This window comes from Ipomoea nil, unplaced genomic scaffold (assembly GCF_001879475.1).
Source record: "Ipomoea nil cultivar Tokyo-kokei standard unplaced genomic scaffold, Asagao_1.1 scaffold1421, whole genome shotgun sequence".
In the NCBI taxonomy this organism is placed as follows: domain Eukaryota; kingdom Viridiplantae; phylum Streptophyta; class Magnoliopsida; order Solanales; family Convolvulaceae; genus Ipomoea; species Ipomoea nil.
In genome coordinates, this window is record NW_017617849.1 from 1,863,635 (window position 1) to 1,887,436 (window position 23,802).

Sequence of the window (23,802 nt, forward strand, 5' to 3'; positions counted from 1 at the left end):
TTTAGGAACTGTGGCGTTTTGAGATTTCACCATTGCTCTGCATGTGAAAATATTTTCTCTTTTATGTATTTCCCCTTCTGGTAATATGAAGCTAAGAACATGGAAAACTGTGAGTCTTTGTTGGTTTTAAAGAAATAGCAGGAACAAAAAACGGATGAAGAAGAAAATAGCGATAGTCTTTGTATACTTAATTGATCAAAAAATGCTGCTCTGATAACAACAAATGGTGGGTGTGTTAATGATGAAGGCGGTGGTGGAGGTGTCAACACAAATTTATATTTTTTTTTTCATTAAATTCCATGTCATTCATTTTGACTGGCAACCGGACACAAACCTGTAAAACATGCTATTTCAATAATTTTAAGAAGTTAATGTGCCTAATTGCAACATATTTTAGATGAAGGTGTAAATTGAGCACTACGGAGGAGTAGATGAGTCTATTTGACACTTCTGCCTAAAAAATATAACAAATTTGAAATTTTATAAAGGCAATCTGTTCTATATGCCTTAAGTATTATATAAAATTTGATTTCTATAAATGTTAAGTCATGCTAATGTAATTGTATTTGATATTCAATGTAGACAGTGTTCTCAAAGCTGAATTTTTACTCAAAGAATATGAGATATAGTACTGTTAAGTCCTAATATTTTTCCTCATAATATTTGAAATTTAATCTGTTTTTTTTTTTAAAGTTTTTTGAACATTTTATTTTAATTTCATCAAGTGTTGTGTGCTTTTTGTACTTGCATATAAGCTTTAACCACAAATCTTAGAATTCCACTTGTATTTACATGCTTTAATTCTCACAAAGGTCGCCCCAAAGCTTCTTTTATATTCACCACGTATTTGAATGTTCCACTCAGTTATGCTCGCATGCTCATTTTCCTTTATTCTGACCATGCTTCAATAAGATTAATGAATACAATGAACATAACAAATAGTAACTAAGCCACGAAGATAGAAAACTTTTCTTTATAAAGTTTATATGAGCACATTATCATTTAGGAGTGTAAGAATAGGCATGCACTTACTTGTTTGAGTTTTATTGCTATGATGATGATGATTTCAGGTGTGAATGGCCGGGGTATTGCATGGTATGTTGTTGAAATCTTTAAAAAGGGTTTCTATAAGCTTTTCTGAGCATGTGTGTCCATATTATTGCCCGTCTCAATGCCTCATTGACCCCTCTCCCCCTCTACCAAAACAAATGAGAAATGAAAGAAATCCTCGAGGAGAAATTATGGCGAAGAAGAAGATTGGAAGTGCATACGGGTATAATAATTATTTTTTTTTGTTGTACAATTTATTGCATGAGGTAATAACTTGTTTTTTAGTTGCAGGTTTTCAATGGTGTAATATGGGCTGGGTTGTAGAGATTTTACTGTCCAATGTCTTTGGTATTAGGAAACACAATGACAGAGGTTAAAGATTTTAGATTTTGCATATTGAATACGAATTTTGGTTTTAGTTGCTTTATTTTCTAAAATTATTAATTGCATTTTAACTGGCATTGATAGGTAACTAATAAGTTGCACTTACCAAGGTGTTTACTTTTACAAGTTACAATAAAAGTAAGCTAAGCATGCTAAAAAATAATGATTAATATTTTTGAATCTAAATTTTAGTGGAAAATATTCCATAAATACTAATGCCCTGCAGTGAAATCTCACATTTACATGATTTACAATTTTACATGGAAGCCAAGGAGGGAAGAAATTAGGAAATCAGAGGTAGTAATTCATCTTTTCTCTTTATATTATTTTAAAGCTCTATTTCAAGAAGAATTGCATTAATATAATGTAAACATTTTAGAGTATGCACATCTTTCATTTTTTTTTTATTTTTTTTTTATTTATGGAGTGAGATTTGGATAAATATTTATTTATTTTATATTTGAAATAGTTGGTGATACATAAAAAGTTTTTAATCTCATAGACACTGCCCTTTTGAAAATAAGACTTGTACTTTTCAACTTGATCTTTGTGTATTTGCACATGTATGAAACTCTCTTAAAATTAACAGAAGCAAAAGAAATAAAAGAAGATTAAAAACGGATAACAACTAATAAAAATTTAAAAATTTACCATTCAATCATGAAACACATATTCACGGCTTCTAATGACTTTGTTATATGTTCTTTCAAAAACCAAATTGGTACGCACCAAACGCAATTGGATTGCCTTTTGTAGTCTGCTCATGATGGGTTTGAGAGCACAAAACAAATTGCCTAGACATGTATAAGTGGATTTGTATAAGTGGATTTGTTGATCTTCTTCCACTTTCAATCTTCTACCTTGCCGTATATACTTTCAATCTTCTTACTTTTCACCATGTCTGGGCAGTTCATTTTGTGTTCTCAAATCCATCCTGAGCAGACTACGAAAGCAATCCGGTTGTGTTTGGTGTGTATCTATTTGGTTTTTTAAAGAACAGATAACAAAGTCATTGGAAGCCGTGAATGTGTGTTTCATGATTTAACGGTAAATTTTTAAAATTTTATTAGTTGTTATCCGTTTTTAATCTTTTGTTTCTCTTAATTTTAAGAGAGTTTCATACATGTGCAAATACCAAAAGATCAAGTTGAAAAGTACAAGTCTTATTTTCAAGAGGGCAATGTCTATGTGATTATAAACTTTAATTTTTATGTATCACTTAACTATTTCAAGTATAAAACAAATAATCACCCGATAAATTAGAAATACAAATAAATATTTATCCAATTCTCCATTAATATAAAAAAATGGAGAAGTGTATATTTTAAAATGTTTACAATTACAGGGCATTTGGTTGGATGTAATTTGGGTGTAATTGAATTGTAATTCAATGAAGGCCTCAATTACCGTGTTTGGTTGGAGGGCCGTAATTCTCTCTTTTTGTTGAATTGCAATTCAATGCTTGTGGGAAATGAAAGAAATGACAAAAGTATCCTTGTTGATTGATATTATTATTATTATTATTATTACACAAGTATATTTTAGTCTTTATTTATAGCACTTTTTCCTTCTCATCCCCAATAATTTTATTCTTCCATACCAAAGAATGTAATTTGAAATCCTACACTATTCATATCTTATTCTTTTTTCACGGAATTGCAATTCCTTTCCTCCCAACCAAACTCCCCTTAATGCAATTTGTCATGAAATAGAACTTTAAAATGAATAAAGAGAAATGATGAGTTATTACCTCTTGTTTCTTGAATGTTTTCTCTCCTTGGCTTCAATGTAAAGGTGGGATTTCATTAAAAAATTGTAATCATTATTTTTAGAATATATGTTTTTGTTTGTAACTTGTAAAAGTTAACACATTGGTAAGTGCCAACTGATTAATTACTTGTCAATGTCAGTTAAAAAACAATTAATAACTTCAGAAGATAAAGGAATTGATACCAAGATTTGTATTCAAAATGTAAAATCCAAAATCTTTGGGAAGCAAAACCAATTACACACCGCTTTAACTTTTGCCATTGTGTTTCCTAATACCAAAAAGATTGTGAAAGTAAAATGTCTACAATCCAATATTACACACATTGAAAACCTGTAACTAAAAAAATAGGATATTACCTCATGCAATAAACTGTACAACAAAAAAATAATAATTCTAAATTATATTTTGAAATCTTGGACAGAAGAATTGAGCCTGATATATTTATCTTTATATATATAGGATAGGATAAGATTTGACTAAAATGTCATTCTACACTATAAATTATATTGAATTATTCTATTTTGATTCACCAACCATTAATTTTTTTTTTTGGCCTAGAATTTTTTACTGGTTTTCCTAATGACATTGCGCTGGTAATGTAGACGGTCTACTGCAACTTTCAACTTGACTTTCAAATAAAAAAACACGGTCAATAAGTTGACTTTCAACTTTCCCTTTTAGTGCAACTTTCCTTTCTACTGTAACTTTCCCTTCTTTATAGTACTGCAACTGTCTTCTTCAATTCTCTACTGGTTTGCAGATGGTTTTGATTGGGTGCTACGCTTCCATTGTTGTTAGGAATGGGTTCTTTGGAGGGGAATCTGAAACCTTAAAATATAAATACAGCAATACCACACTGCTGATGATAGTTAATTTTATTAGCCATCAAGTGTTTCTGTAGTTTTGCACTTGTAAATATTAAAAGAATAATAATGGTTAAATAGACCATCACTGAACTACATGCGAAATTGTAATTAGGTCATCCAATTCAAAAAAGAAGTAATTGTAGCCCTGAACAACATCATAAAATCATCTAATCTAATATAAAATAATATGTTTACTTGATATTTGTTAATGTGGTGATTACCGTATTAAAAAGTAATTTTTAAAATTTTATTTTAATAATTTTAAATAAAGTAAATAAAATTAAATAAAAACAAAAAATTCACCCCCGCACCTCGCCTCTGAAGATGAAGACCATTTCTTTGTCTCCAGCTTGGAGACAAATAGAGGTTCTTTGTTTCCACTGGCACACAGGTAGGTGTTTTGGTGGGTTTTTGTTTTTAAAATTATTAAAATTAAAATTATTAATTAATTAATAATAATATTAATTATTAATATTAATAATATTAATTATTAATTATTATTATTATTATTAATTTTTTTAATAATATAACTATCATATTAATTAGCAAACACAAGATAAACATGTCATTTTAGAGTTAAGTGCATGATTTTGTGTTGTTCAATGATCCAATTGCAGTTTTTTTTTTTTTTTTTTTTTTTTTTTTTATAGTTAGACTTACCCAATTGTAATTTCGTATATAATTCAGTGGTCTATTTGATCTTTATTCCTTTAATTTTAAAGACTAGTTTACTCAATTCTATAAACTCATATACTAATATACTACGGAATAATTGTAACCATAACTTAGTACCACGAGAATTTAGAGTATACAAGATTTCTCATATCTTCTATATCACCTATATATAAGAGTCTTCAATCCAAAAGAATTGTTAAAAATAAATTGTTACTTGAGACTAACAAGACAATATCCAAAAATTCTTTAAGCTTATAAGTATCCTCTGGATGTTGAATATCAGCTCACCATATGATGTGGTTCTTCCTTTATGTTTATATAGTAGACACTAGACAGTTCCAATTTTTATTGAAATAAGGAATAACTAGTTTATTCATGAACCTCTCTAATTCTAATTTAAACAAGAATAGTTTTTGAACTTCAAAACTTTTATTTCGACTTAACTTCAAGATTCTTAATTCATTCTTTTTTGCTTAACCTCTAAGATCTCTGGAAGAATACAATTAAATTTCACTTTGAAGATGAGAAAGAAATGAAATTATTTCCAAATTCTATATATATGTTTAGCTAAAATATATTGCCATCATAAAATTGATATTAACAATTAGTACATAGAAAATTCTCCATCATATATCATTTACATCATGTAGATATTCATCACGTACAAAAGTACAGAGCTGAGAAACTGAAGAACCATATAACTTAGCTTCCAGCTAGCTCTGCATTGATATATTAAACACTTAACAGTACAATACATTACAGTTAGATAGCGATGAGCTAATAAGTGAGTGGTTGAATATATATAATTGTTAACTTACGTGGTCTGATGATGATCTGATTTGTGTATATATAGTATTTATGATGTCATGTGTAAGATTTGAGAATGGATCCACAGAAAGTGCAGACGATGGCCTTCCAAGACTTGTAGTAAAATGGGACGTAACAGAACCTGGTGGCGGTTGTCATATCGGCAACGGCGGCGCTACGGCCGCACCGGGAACACGAACCCGCCACCGGCTTACTTCTCCTCACCTTCCTCTTCTGGTCCACCAAGAAGCAAAAGCAAACCATCTTCAACTCTGATCGATCGATCTCAAGCTTAAATTAATTATATATTGCTTTCACAATCACAGGCACTATATATAGGAGAATATAATTTCTTCGTAGCTAAGGATGATATATGTTTAATGTCTAATTAATTGCATAGCTGGAAGATGTACCACGTATGAGTATATGACATTGCCAAGTCATCACGTGGGGCACGTTACCTTTTTTTTTTTTTTTTTTTTTGTGTGTGTAATTTGTAAGTTTCATATTTATTTATATATATTGTTATAAAGATTTTAATATGGATATTACATTATGACTATTCATGTCAATGTTTTGTAACAGTCATTCTTTTCCTTGTTTCTACTCTCTGTTTTCAATATATACGAGCATAATAATCTATAACATATACAAATTAATACAACAATCGCTTTTTTACGATTGAAAAAATCAAATTTATCTACGATTTCATCCCAGCCTTATGGGTATTAATTACTCATTTAAAAGTTGTCTCAAACAAATTATTTACCTTTCACAAAGCAATTTTTTTTTTTTTTTTTTGAAAATTCATAAATTATGTGAAGGGCGGGGGCGTTGCGTGCATGCCATATGTGCAAGTGCAGTTGAGAGTTGCATTAATAAAAGGGAAGAAATTAAAATTAAATTAAAGTTGGGTGGATGATTGAAGTGCAGTGGGTGGTGTACGTGTACATCAAAACTCATACATGTTGGCTCACAATTTTAAGCTTTGATCTTAGAACTCCGCATTTACATGCTCTGAATCAACCCATTTCATGAAAATAACTGCTCACCAAATTTAAACCAAACATATATATATATATATATATATATATATATATATATATCATATTATATTCTTCAATTCTAATGAGTAAATAATTGCCCAACGTATTGGAAAAGCGTTTGCTCAAGTAGGGTGAAGTTAGTCAAATCAGTAAAATGATGTAATCTTTAAAATAAGTGCTATAATGAAAATTTTATGTTGTAGATTACTAAAAAGATTTAATAATTAAAAGTTTATTGTATTTAGAAGTTAATTGTTAAAAAAGTAATAAAATTAATTAATATCTCGATAATAAGTGATCCAACTAAAAGAATCTCTCCTAAATGTGCCATTTTGTTTTGAGTACCATAAAATACTTAATTAGTTTGAACCAAGAAATTGTGAGGTTAAATTTCTTACGTTTTTTAATATCTTCGAATCTGACTCTTATGAGGAAGAGAACTGTATAAACTGTATTAGATAAATAATGATTACAGTAAAAATTAAAATTAAAATAATTTTTATATATAATTTGACATTGTGACATCATATTTAAGGGAAATTTGGAAGTAACTTATAAAAAATGCTATTTACACAATTTTTAAGTTTTTAATAGTTTGATTACACATTTTTTTGTTCGATAGTTAAATTGCACTAAACATTGTGCATTAGTTCATTCATGCAATGCACGTGCAAAACTTGTATATATTATAATGAAAAAATATCATTTTTAGTTAATTAATATTAGTTCTTGACTATTAAAATTTTCAAATTAGGTGCATGACAATTCAATTTGTATCACATTTGGTTCTTAATTATTAACATTTTCAAATTAGGTGCATGACTTTTCAATTTGTATCATATTTAATCCTATCATTAAATTTTCTAGCCAAGTCACCAGTGACCGACTAATTTATTTAATTTTTATTTTAAAAAAATATTTTAATACTTTTTAAATTAAAAAACTTAAAAAAAAAAAACAAAATAAAATAAAGAAATTGCCGGCCACCCTCCTTCTTCGTCTCCGATGGAGACAAAGGAATAAGGGGAAAAAGAGAACGCCGACTACCCCACCTCCTTCTTCCTTTGTCTTCACGAGGGGGTGGGATGGACTTCGTTTTTTTATTTATTTTATATTTTTGTTATTTTTAAGGTTTTTAATTTAAAAATAAAAATTAAATAAATTAGCCGGTCACCCGAAAAATTTAACGACATGACCAAATGTGATACAAATTGAATAGTTATGCACCTAATTTGAAAATGTTAATAGTTAAGGACCAAATGTGATACAAACAGAATAGTTATGCACTAAATTTAAAAATTTTAATAGTCAAGGACTAAAATTAATACTTGTATTATAGTCAAGGAACTAAAAATGATATTTTGACAAAATAAAAACTCTTTGAATTACGGAGTATAAAATAATTTCATTAATTAATGAAAATGAAATTATGAGGAGGATGTGAGGCAATTTATATCCTACACCACGGCGTACATTGCACTATGCGCCCAAATATAAAACGACGTCGTTTTAATTAATTTTTTTTTGAAATTTCCCGCCCCAGTGAATGGCAGTAGGCTTTTCTTTAAAAAAAAAACCCGCTGTTCAAGAATGTACATAATGTTATACTTGAATACACATAATGTTATACATGAATACACATAATGTTATAACAAAATATACATACTCTTTTTAAAAGATAATACACATAATCTAACATAATACATAATAAACATAAACTTTTAACATAATACACATCAACTTTTAACATAATACACACAAATTTTCTGATTCGGATGTACATAATTGTATAAAAACAATGTACATAATTGTATAAAAAATACACATAACTGTATGAACCAATACACATAACGTTGTGAACGAATACACATAATCTCAGCAACTTCCTACCGCGCCTCCCAACACGACCCCAAAACGACATCGTTGTGGGAGGCGCGCGGCGCACAGTGCTATGTGCGCCGTGGTGTAGGATATAACGATTGGAGGATGTGAATCCGTGAAATTTAATGGGCCAAAAGCCCATTTCCTATTGCATTATAATTCTCGTAGACAAAAATCCTACTGGAAAATTATGTTCAGAGTTGGAGTGTGTGGCAACGGTATCAACATTTCTCTTTTTCTCACACAAAATGCAAACCGTTCAACGTTGTTGAAAAGTTGGATCTCCAATTACAGTAATGCGGCGATGTGTTCCAACTCATAATTCTTCAGGCGAAGCTTTTTACGTTTTCATCGCCTTGCAGGCATCGGATCCACCCACCCGTTTCTTCACCGCTCCCAGGAAAGAGGGCGGGGAGGTTTCTTTCCTTCTGGGGAACTCCAGAGAAATTGTAAGTCATGGACAAGGGTAAGTACTCAGAGGAGTTGAATGTGGCGGTCCGGGTGGTGCATATGGCTTGCTTTCTCTGTCAAAAGGTGCAAAAGGGTTTATCTTTTTCCATTTCCGATGACGTGGTTCAGTCCAAGGACGACGATTCCCCTGTAACTATCGCAGGTGCAATTTCATGTTTTATTAATTTTTCATCTCTTTGGGTCCCACTCAATTTCCCTCTTTAACTCTTCATTGTCTTTGTCAATCTCTTCTGCTTCAAGTAGCAGATTCATAGAATGTTGCTCCCAGGCCACTTCTACTGGGAACTGGCTGTAGAACTAGTAGTGTTCTTCATGCTTTATCTAGGATAGTAATCTTCCTGCTTGTGTGGTAGTATAAGAATGAACGGAACCACTATCTAAGAAATGTGATCCTTGTTATTAAATAAGATTATCTGAGTACCCAATTTCACTGTGTGGGAGGATGAGTTTGTTTCTGACAGACAAATCTTTAATTAATCGTATATGTTTTTTTTTTCCTGTTCAGTTTCATTTGCCAACTATCTGCCGAGTCCTTTAAGTTATCTATGTCTAACAGGCTCTTGCATGATTCTTTTGCATGAAAAGATTGGAGTGTCCAAGCAACAGTAAGTTGGATCCTGTCTGAAAATTTTGGTGCTGAAAATGTTTCGATAGTTGCTGAAGAGGATGTTCGAACTCTTTCAATGTCTGAATCAGCTGGTATACTGGATAAAGTCATCACCACAGTGAATGAATGCTTGGCTGAAGCACCTAGGTATGGCCTAAAGGGTCCCGGTGTAGCTCTGGAACGATCACAAGTTCTTGAAGCTATTAGGAGATGCAATTCGAGTGGTGGTCCTGTTGGCAGGCATTGGGTCCTGGACCCCGTTGATGGGACACTGGGGTTTGTTCGTCGGGATCAATATGCTGTTGCTTTAGCACTGGTTGATAATGGAGAAGTTGTTATTGGAGTGCTGGGATGTCCTAATTATCCAATGAAGGTGCAGCTTAATAACCAAAATCAGCAGAATCATACAATGCCCGACATATACTGGACCTCCACGGGAAAGCATGAGGAAGGATGTGTCATGTACACAAGTCGAGGTTGTGGCCGTTCTTGGATGCAGCCACTGGTTTTTGACACCGACAAGAAGTTTGAATGGCCAAACTTTGCAAGAGAAATACGGGTTTCTTCTATTGATGATCCAGAACTGGCGACTATTTGTGAGCCAGTAGAGAGAGCTAATACAAACCATTCCTTCACAGCTGGACTTGCTTCTTCTGTTGGGCTCAGGTTTCATAATACAAATTCTCCTTTTAAATATTCATGGTTTGCTGTTCTCTACTTAAGAATTCCTCGTTGATCAAAACTGTGATGTAGAATAGTTATTGTCATCTTTTGGAAGGTTATGAGTTTAAGATTAGTGAATTACTTAACAAAATGAAAGTACCCATTGTCCCTTTCTGAACACAGGATGGACATGTTCCCCTTTGTGATGGTTTTGGGTGTTTTGACTTGAGTTTTGCTAAAATTCCCAGCTCAATACCTTGAGTGAGCCCTTGTCTCCTCTCAGACAATTATTTAGTATTATTGAGTTTAACGTTATCCAAATTTGCTTAAGAAGTTCTGTCTCTATCTTTATGTTCTTCGACATTTGAAACATTATAGACATGTTTTCAGGAATGACAGACATGCATGCCACTTTTAATATTGTAGTCGTCACTATTGGCAGGAAGCAGCCCTTGCGCGTCTATAGCATGGTGAAGTATGCTGCCATAGCCTGTGGAAATGCGGAGATTTTTATGAAATTTGCGAGAGCTGGATATAAGGAAAAGATATGGGATCATGCTGCCGGTGTTCTTCTTGTAGAGGAGGCCGGGGGTGTGGTAACCGATGCAGGAGGGCGCCCGCTTGACTTTTCAAGGGGGGTATACCTTGAAGGTCTTGACAGGGGAATAGTAGCTTGCTCCGGAGTTAAGCTGCATGACGCGATTATTGGAGCTGTTTATGCAAGCTGGGAATCATCTAGTCTATAACCCATTCTCTGCTCCAATATCATGGCAGCGGCCCAACGCCATCGCAGTGCTTGCAGCTCGGTAAGTGATTTCAATAACTTGAACATTTTCCCGTAAACATCTCCCACACTTTCAACTGTGTTGAGCATATAGCCATTAATGTGCAATCCAATTATCAGCTTAGGCTTTTAGTTGTGATGGAGCACATGCTTGAATTTGGTTTCAGAGCCAGACCAAAGGTCATGGGTTCGAATCTTGCTTTGAAACTCTGCTTTTTATTCTAACTTACATTCCCCATCTGAAAAGCCTAGTTGAAGTTCACCAAAATGTAGTTGATTGCAGAGATAAACACTGTGTTCTGAATCAGCGGCTATACACTCCCCCTTGTTTCAAGAAGAGAAAATGGAAGAGAGACTGTAAATTTCCAAGAAAACAAAAATTTGAAAGAACCAGACCCAATGTTGGATTGCTGGCTGTTCATTAATATATTTAATGGTTTAACATTAAACTTTTTGAACTTTGATGCTATGTTAGCAGAAGTCAATGAAAGCCAGCACATACTTTGAAGTGTTCTTCCTATGGGCTATGCCTACTTTGCAAATAAAAGTAATTCTGGTAGATAAGATACTAAGTTTCAAAGTTTGAGATGGTCAACATTTGTGAATGCAATTAATTGTCGGCATGAGTTGGGTTGGGTAAATCTCACTTTTGTTGGGCCAATTTTTATAATCTTTCCATGAATTGGCACTTCATAATTAAAAAATACAATATAAATAAATTGAGAATGACCTAATCTACACACATGTTAAATCTCTTTTTATTTTTATTTTTATAGTCTAGTATGTGCATAGAGAAGTAAATTGATGTTCGACATGTGCATAGAGAAGTAGGGCTGTTAACTCGATACGAACACGAGTAGTTTACTGAAAGTTTTGAAAGCTTTGTTTATTAATACCCTTATTAGTCATGTCATATATTTTTATAATAGTGACTTCTAGTTTCATTTTCTTCTTTATTTAAAAAAGAAAAATAACAGGTTATCAAATTTTATTAATGCCAGGGGAATTTACTAAAGTATTATTTTCTAAAAAATGGACAGGCATCATAATTAAATGCTAATTAAGTTAGTATTACCTTGTGCTTTGCACCCAAATATAGAATACGGTGTTGGAAAACGTAAAGCGCGGGTGGAATCATAATTTTCTGCATTTTATCAGATTTTGTTTTGGGTAAGCATATGATATCCTTGACTGAAGATCCGAGGTTGTTGCTTTCTGTCATTCCGTACCGAATTTTATGCTCCTTGTCTACTTGCATTTCTTTTTTTTCCTCATTTTTTTGAGGTACTAGCATGGTTTTGCAATGAATTATTGTTATACTATACATGAATTAATTCCACATTTAAAATCATTAACTTTAGTAACATTGTCATATTTAATCTTTTTAAATCTTATTACAATATGACTTTCATTTTCTTGCCTACTTGCAATTCACTAACAAATTATAACTTGTTTTTCATTATAAAAATAAAATAAAATTTTAAGTTGGAAGTGATAGAAGGCAGCAAAATTAGTTTTATGGTTTTAGCTCTTGATTGTAGTTTTTTTTTTTTTTTTTTTTTTTTTTTTTTTTTTTTTTTTTTTTTTGGGTGAGGTGATGGAAATGAAATATCTATTCTTTGGCATTTTATGTTCTGGAATTCCCGCGTTCTTCACCTTTGGAATCCACGCAGCGGCGCTTCTAATTATTCAAAATATCCACCTACTTAACGTCTTTTTATATCATCCTAATATAATATTCACCCTTTTAAAAATTATATATATATATATATATATATATATATATATATATATATATATATATATATATATTTGAATGACAAAGAGCCCTCAGGATCTTTAAATCTGATGAAAGGGGAGAGTAATATTGCACTATGACAGAGTATTAAAAAATTGACAAAAATGATTTCTAAAAGATTGTTTGAATAAATGTAAAAGTTGAATGAAAGTAGTGCAGTAATAACCTCAATCTCATCATTCTCTAGACATGATAATTCAAAATGTCTTTGGGGGAAGATAATTCAAAAATCTCTATCATTACCAAATACTAAAAGAAATATAATATTGTTGAGTAATTTAAAATTAGGGAAAAGGGTAATCAAACAAATGGTTTGCGACTTCTGATTGGGGTAAGAGTGTAAGACGGTGAAGGGAAAGGGTAATTGTTAAAGGAGAAGCATCATATATTTATATAATCTTTATCTCAAGAATCTCCAACTCAAATGGTCCCTACATCAACAAAACATTTAAGAAAATATAAATCACAATGACTCAAGACTAACAGAAAGAACCAAATGTCGATGTAGACGAGAAATCTATTCACATTAAAAATAATTTCTATATTGTCTAATGTCACAATTGAGATTTAAATTTTGACATCTTCTCTCAAATACTAAATTGCGGACTATATTTATATAATCCTTTAGTCATTGATTTAGAAACCCCTTGATTAGCGGAGCTTACTGCTAAGACTTTGCTTCAATTACATACAATTCCGGAATCCGTCCTTGGAATTTTGTCAGAAAATGACAAACCTTAAAAATGACAGATATATACAATAAAAGATTACAGTCCAATACCCCCCCAAAAAAAGTAACTTCAATTGTGTATTTAATAACCATTGATTCATATGATTTGACAGAGCCTGCAAAACTTAATGTGTGACAAAAGGTGAATATCTTATATTATCTCTGTCTCAGTTTGTATATTCCATACCTTATATACTACTCCGTATTTACTAAATTAGATAAAATTATAGGAAAATAAAGATTTATTACTCATGCAAAAATAGAAAATGATATCATTATTATTTCTTAGAGTAAACATATTCCTTAATCTGGCACATCAAGATTGATTATCAAATCAAAACTCGGTATTGAATCTCACTATAAATCTGAGGATCATTGGTAATAAAAATTCATTGTGCACAGATTGTACAGGTAAGAAATGAAAACTTGAAGACTGACGGGATCACGAGACGATTTAGAATTTACTTCCTATAACTATTTTTAAGTAGGAGGTCTATGATTAATATAACGTAAAAATGTACTAAAAAAAGAGAGAGAAAGAGGAACATCCATTTGGAGGACAGAGCATGAAGGGGAAATGATGAAGGGAAGGAGACCACTTCCTTACGTGTCAGTTGATCGGGTCGTTGCTTTCAACCCGCCGGGTCCCCCTCTACCATTTCCTTGTGTTTTACCATTCCAATTTTCCAATGCTCAGAGTTGACACTTGACACCGTACGTTATATATATATAATACGCCAATCTATGTATTGTATCGTATGTATGCCTACATAATACGGAGTATATATATATTCCTCTCTTTTCATCTGCAGAGTACTCTCCACTCGCAGAAACCAGAAAAAAGTTGGAATCAAGTGGGAAAAAAGCTACACCAATATATACAAATTCAGGGCTCACCTCAAAGAAACCGCGTCGCTGACATATATGAACTCTCCGACTTCAAAAAGGGGGAGCTAAGCTTTCATCATCTTCATCCCACCACTAATCTTTTCCTCATCTCCTGTCCTCTGTCATATACACTCTTACCGTGTTGTGTTGGGATCTCCAATTTATTCTCTCTCTCTCTCTCTCTCCTTCTGCATTCTTTCCCCGGATCTGATTGCATCCCATACTGTAGCTCTGTTTCCGAAAATGGAAGTAGGCAGCAGCCAAACTTTGAAAGTTGCGAGCTAGATTTACCCGATTTAATCTGTTGCCTAGTTAAATCTTGGACCTCTCTAGTATCTATGCTACACTACTAGTGTGTACTGCTATTATCAGTAAGTGTAAATGTCAGACTCAATCATTTTCCTGCGAATTTTGCTTGGCTTTTACTCAGCAATCATGTGTTTTTGATGATTGAAGTTGTGGGTGAGTGCAGATTTTGAGGATATATTGTCAAAGGTGAGACCTTTGTAGTGTTTCATTCAAGAAAAAGGAGCATCGGCGCGGCGTGGAGAGTAATGGGGAAGACGGGTAGAGATTGGACGCAGATCTATGGGATTTATGGCGTTGATGATTGGCAAACACCTCTGTTTCTTTTGATTCATGCCGTCTTCTTCTCCGCTCTTTCGGTGTTTTTTCTCATTTACTTTGAACCCATATGCTTCTTTTTCCAGCATTTTGTGCCCGGGCCGGGTCTCGCGGGCTTCGCCGCGGGATTCACCGGCTCCGTCACTGCCCTCTCCGCCGTTTGCCTCTTCGTCGCCGCCGGGAACATATTCTACTCCTCTGTTCCGCTCCACTGGGAAATGGCGCAGCGCATGGTCAAAGCCGTCGGGGACTGGTCATCCGTGAAGCACGCCCTGGACCTCGGCTGCGACCGGGGAATCCTCCTCAACGCCGTCGCGCTCCAGCTCAAGAAATCAGGGTCCTCCGGCCGGGTTGTCGGGTTACACCCGGCCCAAAGCCGATCGCTCTCCGTCCTCCGGACGGCGGGAATGGAGGGCGTCCAGGAGTACGTCACGTGCCGCGCCGGCGACCCGAGGACACTCCCGTTCGCCGACAACTGCTTCGACGTGGTCGTGTCGGCAGCGTTCGTGCACACCGTAGGAAAGGAGTTCGGGCCGCGGACCGCGGCGGCGGAAGCGGAGCGGATGCGGGTGTTAGAGGAGGTGGTACGGGTACTGAAGCCCGGCGGCGTTGGGGTGGTGTGGGACCTAGTCCACGTACCGGAATACGTGAAGAGACTGCAAGTTCTGAAAATGGAGGACATTCGGGTCTCGGAGCGGGTCACGGCGTACATGGCCAGCAGCCACATCGTATCATTCCGGAAGCCATGTCAGCATTACGTGGGCCCCTTCGAAGTCAGACTGGATTGGAGATAGATTCAACAGTATCTGCTAAGAGTGGAAACTTGAGAAAGGAGATAACACAATTTGCTTATTTCCTTAATCTTTTTATTTTCATATATATCAAGTATAAGGCACAGTAAATATCTGGGGAAACAAAGTGGAACCAGATGCATTGTAAATCCAAAAATAATGTTTACATAAAAAAATACATACATATATATATAGTCTTTTCGGTACCATACCTCCATGGTATCGGATAATTAAATTATGTCTCGACCATTTAAGAGTCGAGCTGTACTTATACTCCATTTATAATGTTTGGATTTGAATTTTTAACTTACAGGAGTATAGTGTACAACTTTAATACTGTTGTGATGTTGTGAGAAAAATTTTACAATAATATGAGTGTATTATGTATTTGTAAAGTTCGTGTAAATTTGCAAAGTAGTATATGACATTGTAACTTACAACATTGTAAAATTTCTCTATGATAACTAATAATGTACTATTTGAAGTTAGGTAACAAGTCGATGAAATATTTGAATTTAAATTAAAGAAACGTGAAAGAGAGTGGAGTGGGGGAAGAGAATTTTGTAGTGTTGGTATAAAGGTAGGAAAATGGGAAGGGTTGCTAAATGGTCAAAATCAGAGACACCTTGACAGCAATGTGAGTATGAAAGCTAAGGGAAGTGCAGGTGGGGAATGGGTATTAAATTTGAGCAAGATAAGCTAAGGTATGGTATGGCCCTTTGGGTTTGGGTATCACACGATCTCATGTGCCAACATCAATGATATTAGAATGCTTTTCTATCATTCATCACAGTTTCACTGTTTTCTTCTTTCTGCCGTGCCCAGCCAAATCTGTAATTCCTTGAATGAATGATATGAATGCATGGCATAGGATAAAGGGATGTCTATCTGCCATTTCTTCAACTAAATGTCTGAATATATATTCCAACTCCAACTACTCGCGTGACACTTATTTAACACCCACTGAATTGGTTGGATTCATTATAACTGATGGATATATTATAAACAGATCCAGTGTGGATCAACCCGAAGGAAATCGGACCTAATCAGTGGTGGAGTTCCGGAATCGAGCCTAGCCAGTCCAAGCGTGGCTGGTGAGCCCAGTCTCGCCTGAACTTAGCGTCCGCTGTCTGGGTCGAGTCCAGCACTCATCCACTTAGGTTGAGCTCCGCGCTCGGCCAGATGCCCGGTCTCCTGCTGGTGCAGTTCGTATAGTGCGGGGTGCGGTTCATGGTGATTATAACCTCTCGCCCTATTCTCGCGGGAAGGTTAGGGGAGATGAGTATGAGAACATTATCTTTGTCTTGTTGGGACATCTAATTTCAATCTTTGTAATAGCATTACAGAGTTCATTAATACAAACTTTGTCTCCATGATTAACAATTCATTGCCTTTCTCATACTACTATCTACCTTTGTTTTTATTTCCTACTATTTATCATTTAATTGTCGGATTATTTGATTTGGAGTACCCGGGTCAATATAATCCATCAATAACTTTGTTCAAAACTAAATACCTCAAAAATAATGTACTTTACACCTCTAGGGTTTCGTGAGGAGAAGGGTTTTTCTAATTTCCTCTTGTCTCTCTGGTTTTCGACCGCTCAAATTTTTACACGGCGCCGCCTCCGTGAAGTAAGCGGATCGAAGGCGGTGTTTGATCGTCTTCCCCTGCCGTCATCTCCACTGTAGATAGCGTTCGCCTTTATTGTCTTCTCTGCCTTCACCGTCTTCTCTTACATTCTCCGCCTTCGCCACCGGTTACACCTTGCTCCCCCCTCCATCTCCACTGCTACTGGTCGTTACTCCCTTATTTTTCACATTGTTGTTTCGATCTCTTTGCTTTGTTTTACAAGTTTAATTTTGTTTTCAGTTTCTGTGTTTTTCCTCTCGTTGTTTTGATGAATTTCTTCCTCTCATTTACTTGGCGAGTTCTTTTTCATAAAGCGTGAAAACGATAAAACTGGTCATGCCGTATGTGATCTCATCTTGGGTGACAAACATGACAATGAAAAAGAGACTCCTATGAACTATGATATGCAATTCATCTCGATGGAGATATTGTCAATGGATAGCAAAATGGAAATAGATACTCAGGTGGTGTGCAAGACTATTCAACCGGTGTCAGTTTTGAGTACGTTTGATCAAATCATTAAAGAAGCTTTAAGTTCCTACAAAGAATTCAACTTCAAATTTGTGAAACAGTCTGCGAATCAAGTTTTCTACAGCATTACTATGGAAGTTGTTTCTATGTCTGACAGTAAAAAATGTTTTACCATTCCATCGATTTTTATTGTAAACGTTTCACCTATAATTAATGAATTAGTTCCTTTATTTTAAAAAAAAAAAAAAACCAGAAAATTGTGAATTCAACATGAAAATTAAAACCTCAAACATCGGAGATTGGATGTTGTCCTACACTTTTACCGATATTTGGAATCACTTTTGTTCACAACTCACATGGTAAGGCTTCAACGTCTAATTTGATTATTATTATTATATATATATATATATATATATAGAAGAGCGCTCATATGCGGCGGGGTCTTACGGTGCGGCGGTGCGGTCAAATTTCAGAATACACCAACAGTATTAACAATATGCACCAATAGTGTAATAAAAACACACCCCAATGAAATGTAATAAAACATCACAAAATACACCACAGACTCAAAAAAACACACCATATAACTCACCACCCCCAATGGTGTATTTCCGAACAGTGTATGGTGTTTTTACTCACACCTAATGGTGTGTGTTTGGTGATGCAGGGCTCTGTTTACTCTGTTTTGTGTGGTATATTTCCTAACGTTGATGGTGCATATTTGGTGAACTATTGGTGTTGCCGCACCGTAAGAAATAACCGCACCGTAAGACACTGCCGCACCTGAACCCGCCTCTATATATATATATATATATATATATATATATATATATATATATATATATATATATATATATATATATATATATATATATATATATAGATATATATATATATATATATAGATATTGAATCTGGTGAGGTTACCTTTGGCAGGCAAGGTGGTGAGGCTTGATCTGGTACATTTATTTATTTTTTTGGATGGATGAGATTAGTCTGATTTGGGAGCCACATGCGGCTGATGTTTGTGCATATGGGGGTGTTGTTGTCTTTTTGATGGTGTCTTTATTAGGGTGTAATAATTGATAGCAGATTTTATGGGCTTAAACACCACTCATTATGGTATTTTATGTGTTGATTAAATATATATTACTTTTCGTGTCCGTCCGTTCCTCTCTTCTATTGCCGTGTCCGTCCGTTCCTCTCCCAATTGTTCTTCTTCGCGTCTCCGGTGTCGCTCCTGCTGCCTTCGGTTGACGGCACTCACTCCTCCAACACAATCTCCGACGACGAGAATGGCAGGGTCTTCATCACGCCAATCCAAGCGTCCGAGGCGTGGTTCTTCTGCTCGCATTCCAGGTTTCCCATCTGCTGTGTGTGTGTGTTCGGTTTGGCTTGTGCATATGGGGTCGGTGGCTTGTTGTATGTGGGCGGCGGGGGGGAGCTGTGTTGCTTGGGGGGGTGATTTGCTCCGTTTTTAGGGAATAGTTATGCTGTGCATCTGTATGCACCATGCATGGTGCATACAGATGCAAAAACGACGTCGTTTTATTAAAAACGCGCGTCTTCCATTTTAAAAAATTCAGGTTCGATTCCTAGTAACAACATTATTTTGTTCATTCATTATGGAATTTTAGTTCATGGATTATGGAATTATAGTTCATCGATTATGGAACTATAGTTCATCGATTATGGAACTATAGTTCAACAATTCTGAAATTTTTAGTTCATAGATTAGATTATGGAATTATAGTTCATCAATTATGGAAATATAGTTCATCGATTATGGAATTATAGTTCATCGATTATGGAATTATAGTTTTGAACTTGATTTTTTTTTTTTTTACAGGAGACGCGCGTTTTATTAAAACGACGTCGTTTTTACATCAGTATGCACCATGCTTGGTGCATACCGATGCACAACATAATTTGCCCTTTTTAGGGGTTTAGGGGCATTTTTTTTATTTTTTTTATTTTTTTTTTCCTGGGGGGTTAGGCGGGTTAATACTTTTGGGTGTGGCGGTTCTTTTTGTTGCCGGTGGGGAGGGGGGGTATGCGGGTTTACTGGGGGTGTTTTTTTTTTTTTTTTTTTTTTTTTTTTTTTTTGGGTGTTAATTTGTAGTTAAATGCTCCAATTATGAGCCTTTTTCTGAGTATGCTGCATTTGCAGATGGCTATAAAGGACAAGAATGATGAACTTACAACTAAAACATGTGCTTTGTCATTGGAGCTTTGTAAGATTATGGGTATTCTGTACTCATAAGTAAGATTATGGGTATTCTGTACTCATAAAAGTTGTAATTTTGTTTCTAAGCTTCTACAAATGCATAAATTACTGCAGTTTAACTTACGAGTTGCTTGTTATGATAATATGATCAAAATATTGAATATAAATTATTCTTAATTTATTACAATAATCATCAATATTGATAGCTCTTTTCAACAATTTTAAATTCTAAATTAAGTTAAGTCTCTTAACAAGTGTTGTAATCCTCAAATTTTAACATTTTCACACTACTTGAATCACTTATACTAAAATAGACTTGAAAATGTACATAGATTTTTTTTGGAAAATTTAATTTTTACTTCTTTTTCTTAAGTTCCCAACCAATTTCCTACAACAACAACAAAACATCAATCTCATTCCATTAAATCACTTTTAAGCCTCTAATAAAGACAAATAGTTGAAGACTAAATATATTGTTCTAACAAACCTATTTGCTTAGCTTCCTCCCATAGTACTTAACCATTTTGAGAATGTACATACAAAATTTATCTCTTTACTTAATTTGCATCTAAAAATTCACTTTAATTCATATAAAAATGTGAACGGACCCCACTCAAAATGATATATTTGAAATTGTTCACTCAAACACCATTTTATATATTTAAAAATTTCAACACGTACAAACTAATAATATACATATATACATAGTTATATTCTGTATTATTGAAACTATAAAATATTCATTAATTATAATTAAAATTTATCAAATGTCATTGATACACCATGATGCATCATTTTCTTGTGCATCCAGCAGGGTGACTGAAGTTTAATCAAAATGCACAATAAATGTGATGGATGGGTTATATTTTCAGTCATGAGCGAGGTCGGTCCTCGTTCTACTCCTAGGGAATACTTTCCTGTTCAGCGCTAGCGAGGTCGGACCCTGTAACGCAGTTAGGGAAAGCGTAACTTTTTCTGAACTAGGAGTTGCCTTGGCCAAGAACGAGATCTTCCGTTCGGTGATGAGCGAGGTTGGACCTCGTACCACTCTAGGGAATACTTTCTTGTTCGATGCTAGCAAGGTTGGATCCCGTAACACGCCTAGAAAAAACTTAACTTTTTCTCAACTAATGGTTGTTTTGACTATGAACAAGCTCTTCAGTTCGATGATGAGCTTAGCTCTCCCGTTAGGTTTGACTTTTGAGTTGATTGGACTCAATATTCAACCAAATATCCAAATCTGTAACATATGTTTGACTCTTTAAATTAGTTTTGAGTTGAATATTTAGGATTAATCATTTAGGTTTTATCAGCTAATCCACTAATCATCAAATATCAAGATTAATAATCTTCTTGAATAAAAATAAACTTGAGCCATCTCATTCACACCCTATAAGTATTTAAAATTACATATTAATAGACCAATATTTGACCAAGATATATATATATATATATATATATATATATATATATATATATATATATGATCTTTTAAAAACAGTAGATATTATAAAGGATTTAAAGCAATGATTTCAAAGGCTGGTATGTCGTTTTCTAATCTTCTGTCCCAAACAGCCATCCCACTGTAGGCTATAGCTGCCAATCTGCCATACTCAAACAGAGGTAAATCAGGTAATTTTTGAAACTCTTACCGGGCGTTTGGTTGGAGAGGAAGAATTATGTGGGAAAAGAATTGCAATTCTATAGGAGATAAATTACTGGAAATAAGGTGGGAATTTAAATTTCAATGTTTGATTTACAAGAATAGAATTACTGAAAATTTCAATTCCAATGTTTGGTATACATGGGAATTGAAAGGGAATAAGTAGTATAAAGTCAAAAATGTCCATTGTTGTTGTTAGGCATTAATTTTAGGTTAAAAAAGGAAGGGATAATTTGACTCATCACTATCTTTTTTTCTTCCTAAAATCCCATGAGGGCATAGAATTATGTGGCCTTTTGAATTATGTGGTAATTAAGTGGGAAGAGAATTTAAATTCCATTCAACCAAACGCCTTGTTAGGGGTTTGGAGTTAAAAGGACTTTCTACATTTAGGGTGTGTTTGGTTCATGGATTTAACTATCAAGAATGAGAATCAAAGTCATTATTCTTTGGTTGACAGGTTTCTAGAGCACTACCATAAGATTTGATTGCCAGCTTAATTAGAAAACTCGTTTCTTAATTAATAAAATAAGGGTCCATTATTCCCCTGCTAATTGATAATTTGATTTTTAAATTTGGATTAGTGCTTTTAGATTTTTGTTTTTATTTTTTATTTTTGTTTATATTGGTGCTTTGGATGTCTTTATATTAGAATAAATTGTATTAATTTTTTGTTCTTATATTTTTAAAACCTTTATTCCCATTATAGGATCATACATAACCAAACAACAATATTGGTAATCATTCCAATTCCACCATACTACCAAACATGCAAAATACTTTCACCAAAACCCATTACCATTACCAAGTATTTGATTTCCATTCCGATTCTGATACTCATGTGCGAACCAAACACACCCTTATTCATTTATACATTTATAATTTTTTCTTGATAAAAAAATCAATTTTAATCTCTGGAATTCTTTTGCACATGTATAGCTGATGTAACCTTTGCACAAGGCACATGGATGAAGGGGCATAATGTCAAAAACACCCCTGGGGGCAAGCCTAGTATATATATTTTTGTGAATTTAAGATTTCTCCCTTTTTATGTGGTTTCAAATTCAAGATTAAAGACAAAGGTCATGTGTTGCTTTGATTTTGATGCATTATTAATGCTTTGATAATTTGGTGTTTGTATTGAATAGAATAGTAGATGAATTCATGGAAGATATAATCAAAGGTAGGTCCTACTCCTACTCAACTTTGTCTAATTTTAATCCCAAAAAGTAGTGGACTGTTGAGACAATATTTTGGTGGCCAAAGATGAGTAAAGCTCCCAACTGCTACAATATAACCTCATTCATTCTTGATGGCTAATTAGCTTCAACAACAGAATTACACAATCATGCATAATTCAAAATATAAAAATAATTACAGAAACATATGTTTTTAAGATGCACAATCACTTATTTAAAAATGCATAATAGAAGGTTGTGAAGGTGGCCTCGTTATCCATACCCCGGTTGGATGAATGGAGGACCGATCGGATCCGGGTTTTCACGAGTGTTGGCGGGTTTATGTTGGATTTAGAAATTTGTTTGAAAACAAGAAATAAATTTGTTTGTGAAAGGGGACTTTTGTGAACAAGTTAGGTATTTTTGGAGGAATCAAGGGGCCGTTTACTAACTGGGAATTTCTGGGAATTTCCAGAAACTGGAAAATAGAAAACAGAAAACATGTTTACTAACACAGTTTTCATTTTCAAAACTGAAAATAATTTCTGGAAATTTATGGAAAACTGAAACACACTTAAAAACTGTTTTCAAAATAGAAAACAGAATCATTTATCATCTATTTAGTTATATGTCACTATAACTACATTACTATGATTACATTCATTATCATCTTATTTTACATATCACTATCTTCTATCTTTTCTACTTACTTTACTTATTTAAACATAATTTATTTGCTTACACTTTAAAGTTAGACATTATTTACATTATCAAAATTAAGAATTAAACTCTATA

General features: G+C 33.9%; 1 protein-coding gene across 4 annotated transcripts; it reads left to right on the top strand.

The window, feature by feature from the left end:
- Window positions 1-8,672: 8,672 nt before the first annotated feature.
- LOC109188007 (PAP-specific phosphatase HAL2-like) lies at window positions 8,673-11,569 on the top strand. Of its 4 annotated transcripts, none has more exons than XR_002055344.1 (4): window positions 8,673-9,093; window positions 9,537-10,224; window positions 10,664-11,027; window positions 11,253-11,569. XR_002055344.1 is itself a non-coding variant. In XM_019338465.1 (3 exons), the coding sequence occupies exons 1-3, from the start codon at window positions 8,937-8,939 to the stop codon at window positions 10,965-10,967; spliced, it is 1,149 nt and encodes a 382-aa protein (XP_019194010.1). In that variant the 5' UTR covers window positions 8,673-8,936; the 3' UTR covers window positions 10,968-11,102. The 4 variants fall into 4 exon arrangements, 1 of the variants encoding a protein (XP_019194010.1); XR_002055345.1 differs by having other exon boundaries at window positions 11,279-11,569; XR_002055343.1 differs by having other exon boundaries at window positions 11,289-11,569.
- The last annotated feature ends 12,233 nt before the right edge of the window (window positions 11,570-23,802 follow it).

What these genes read in the sequence shown, in the direction of transcription:
- LOC109188007 (XM_019338465.1), top strand. Translation starts at nt 8,937, where the DNA reads ATGGACAAGGGTAAGTACTCAGAGGAGTTGAATGTGGCGGTCCGGGTG. An exon ending in TTCCCCTGTAACTATCGCAG is followed by an intron (nt 9,094 to 9,536) that starts GTGCAATTTCAT and finishes TTGCATGAAAAG; the next exon opens with ATTGGAGTGTCCAAGCAACA. An exon ending in GCTTCTTCTGTTGGGCTCAG is followed by an intron (nt 10,225 to 10,663) that starts GTTTCATAATAC and finishes CACTATTGGCAG; the next exon opens with GAAGCAGCCCTTGCGCGTCT.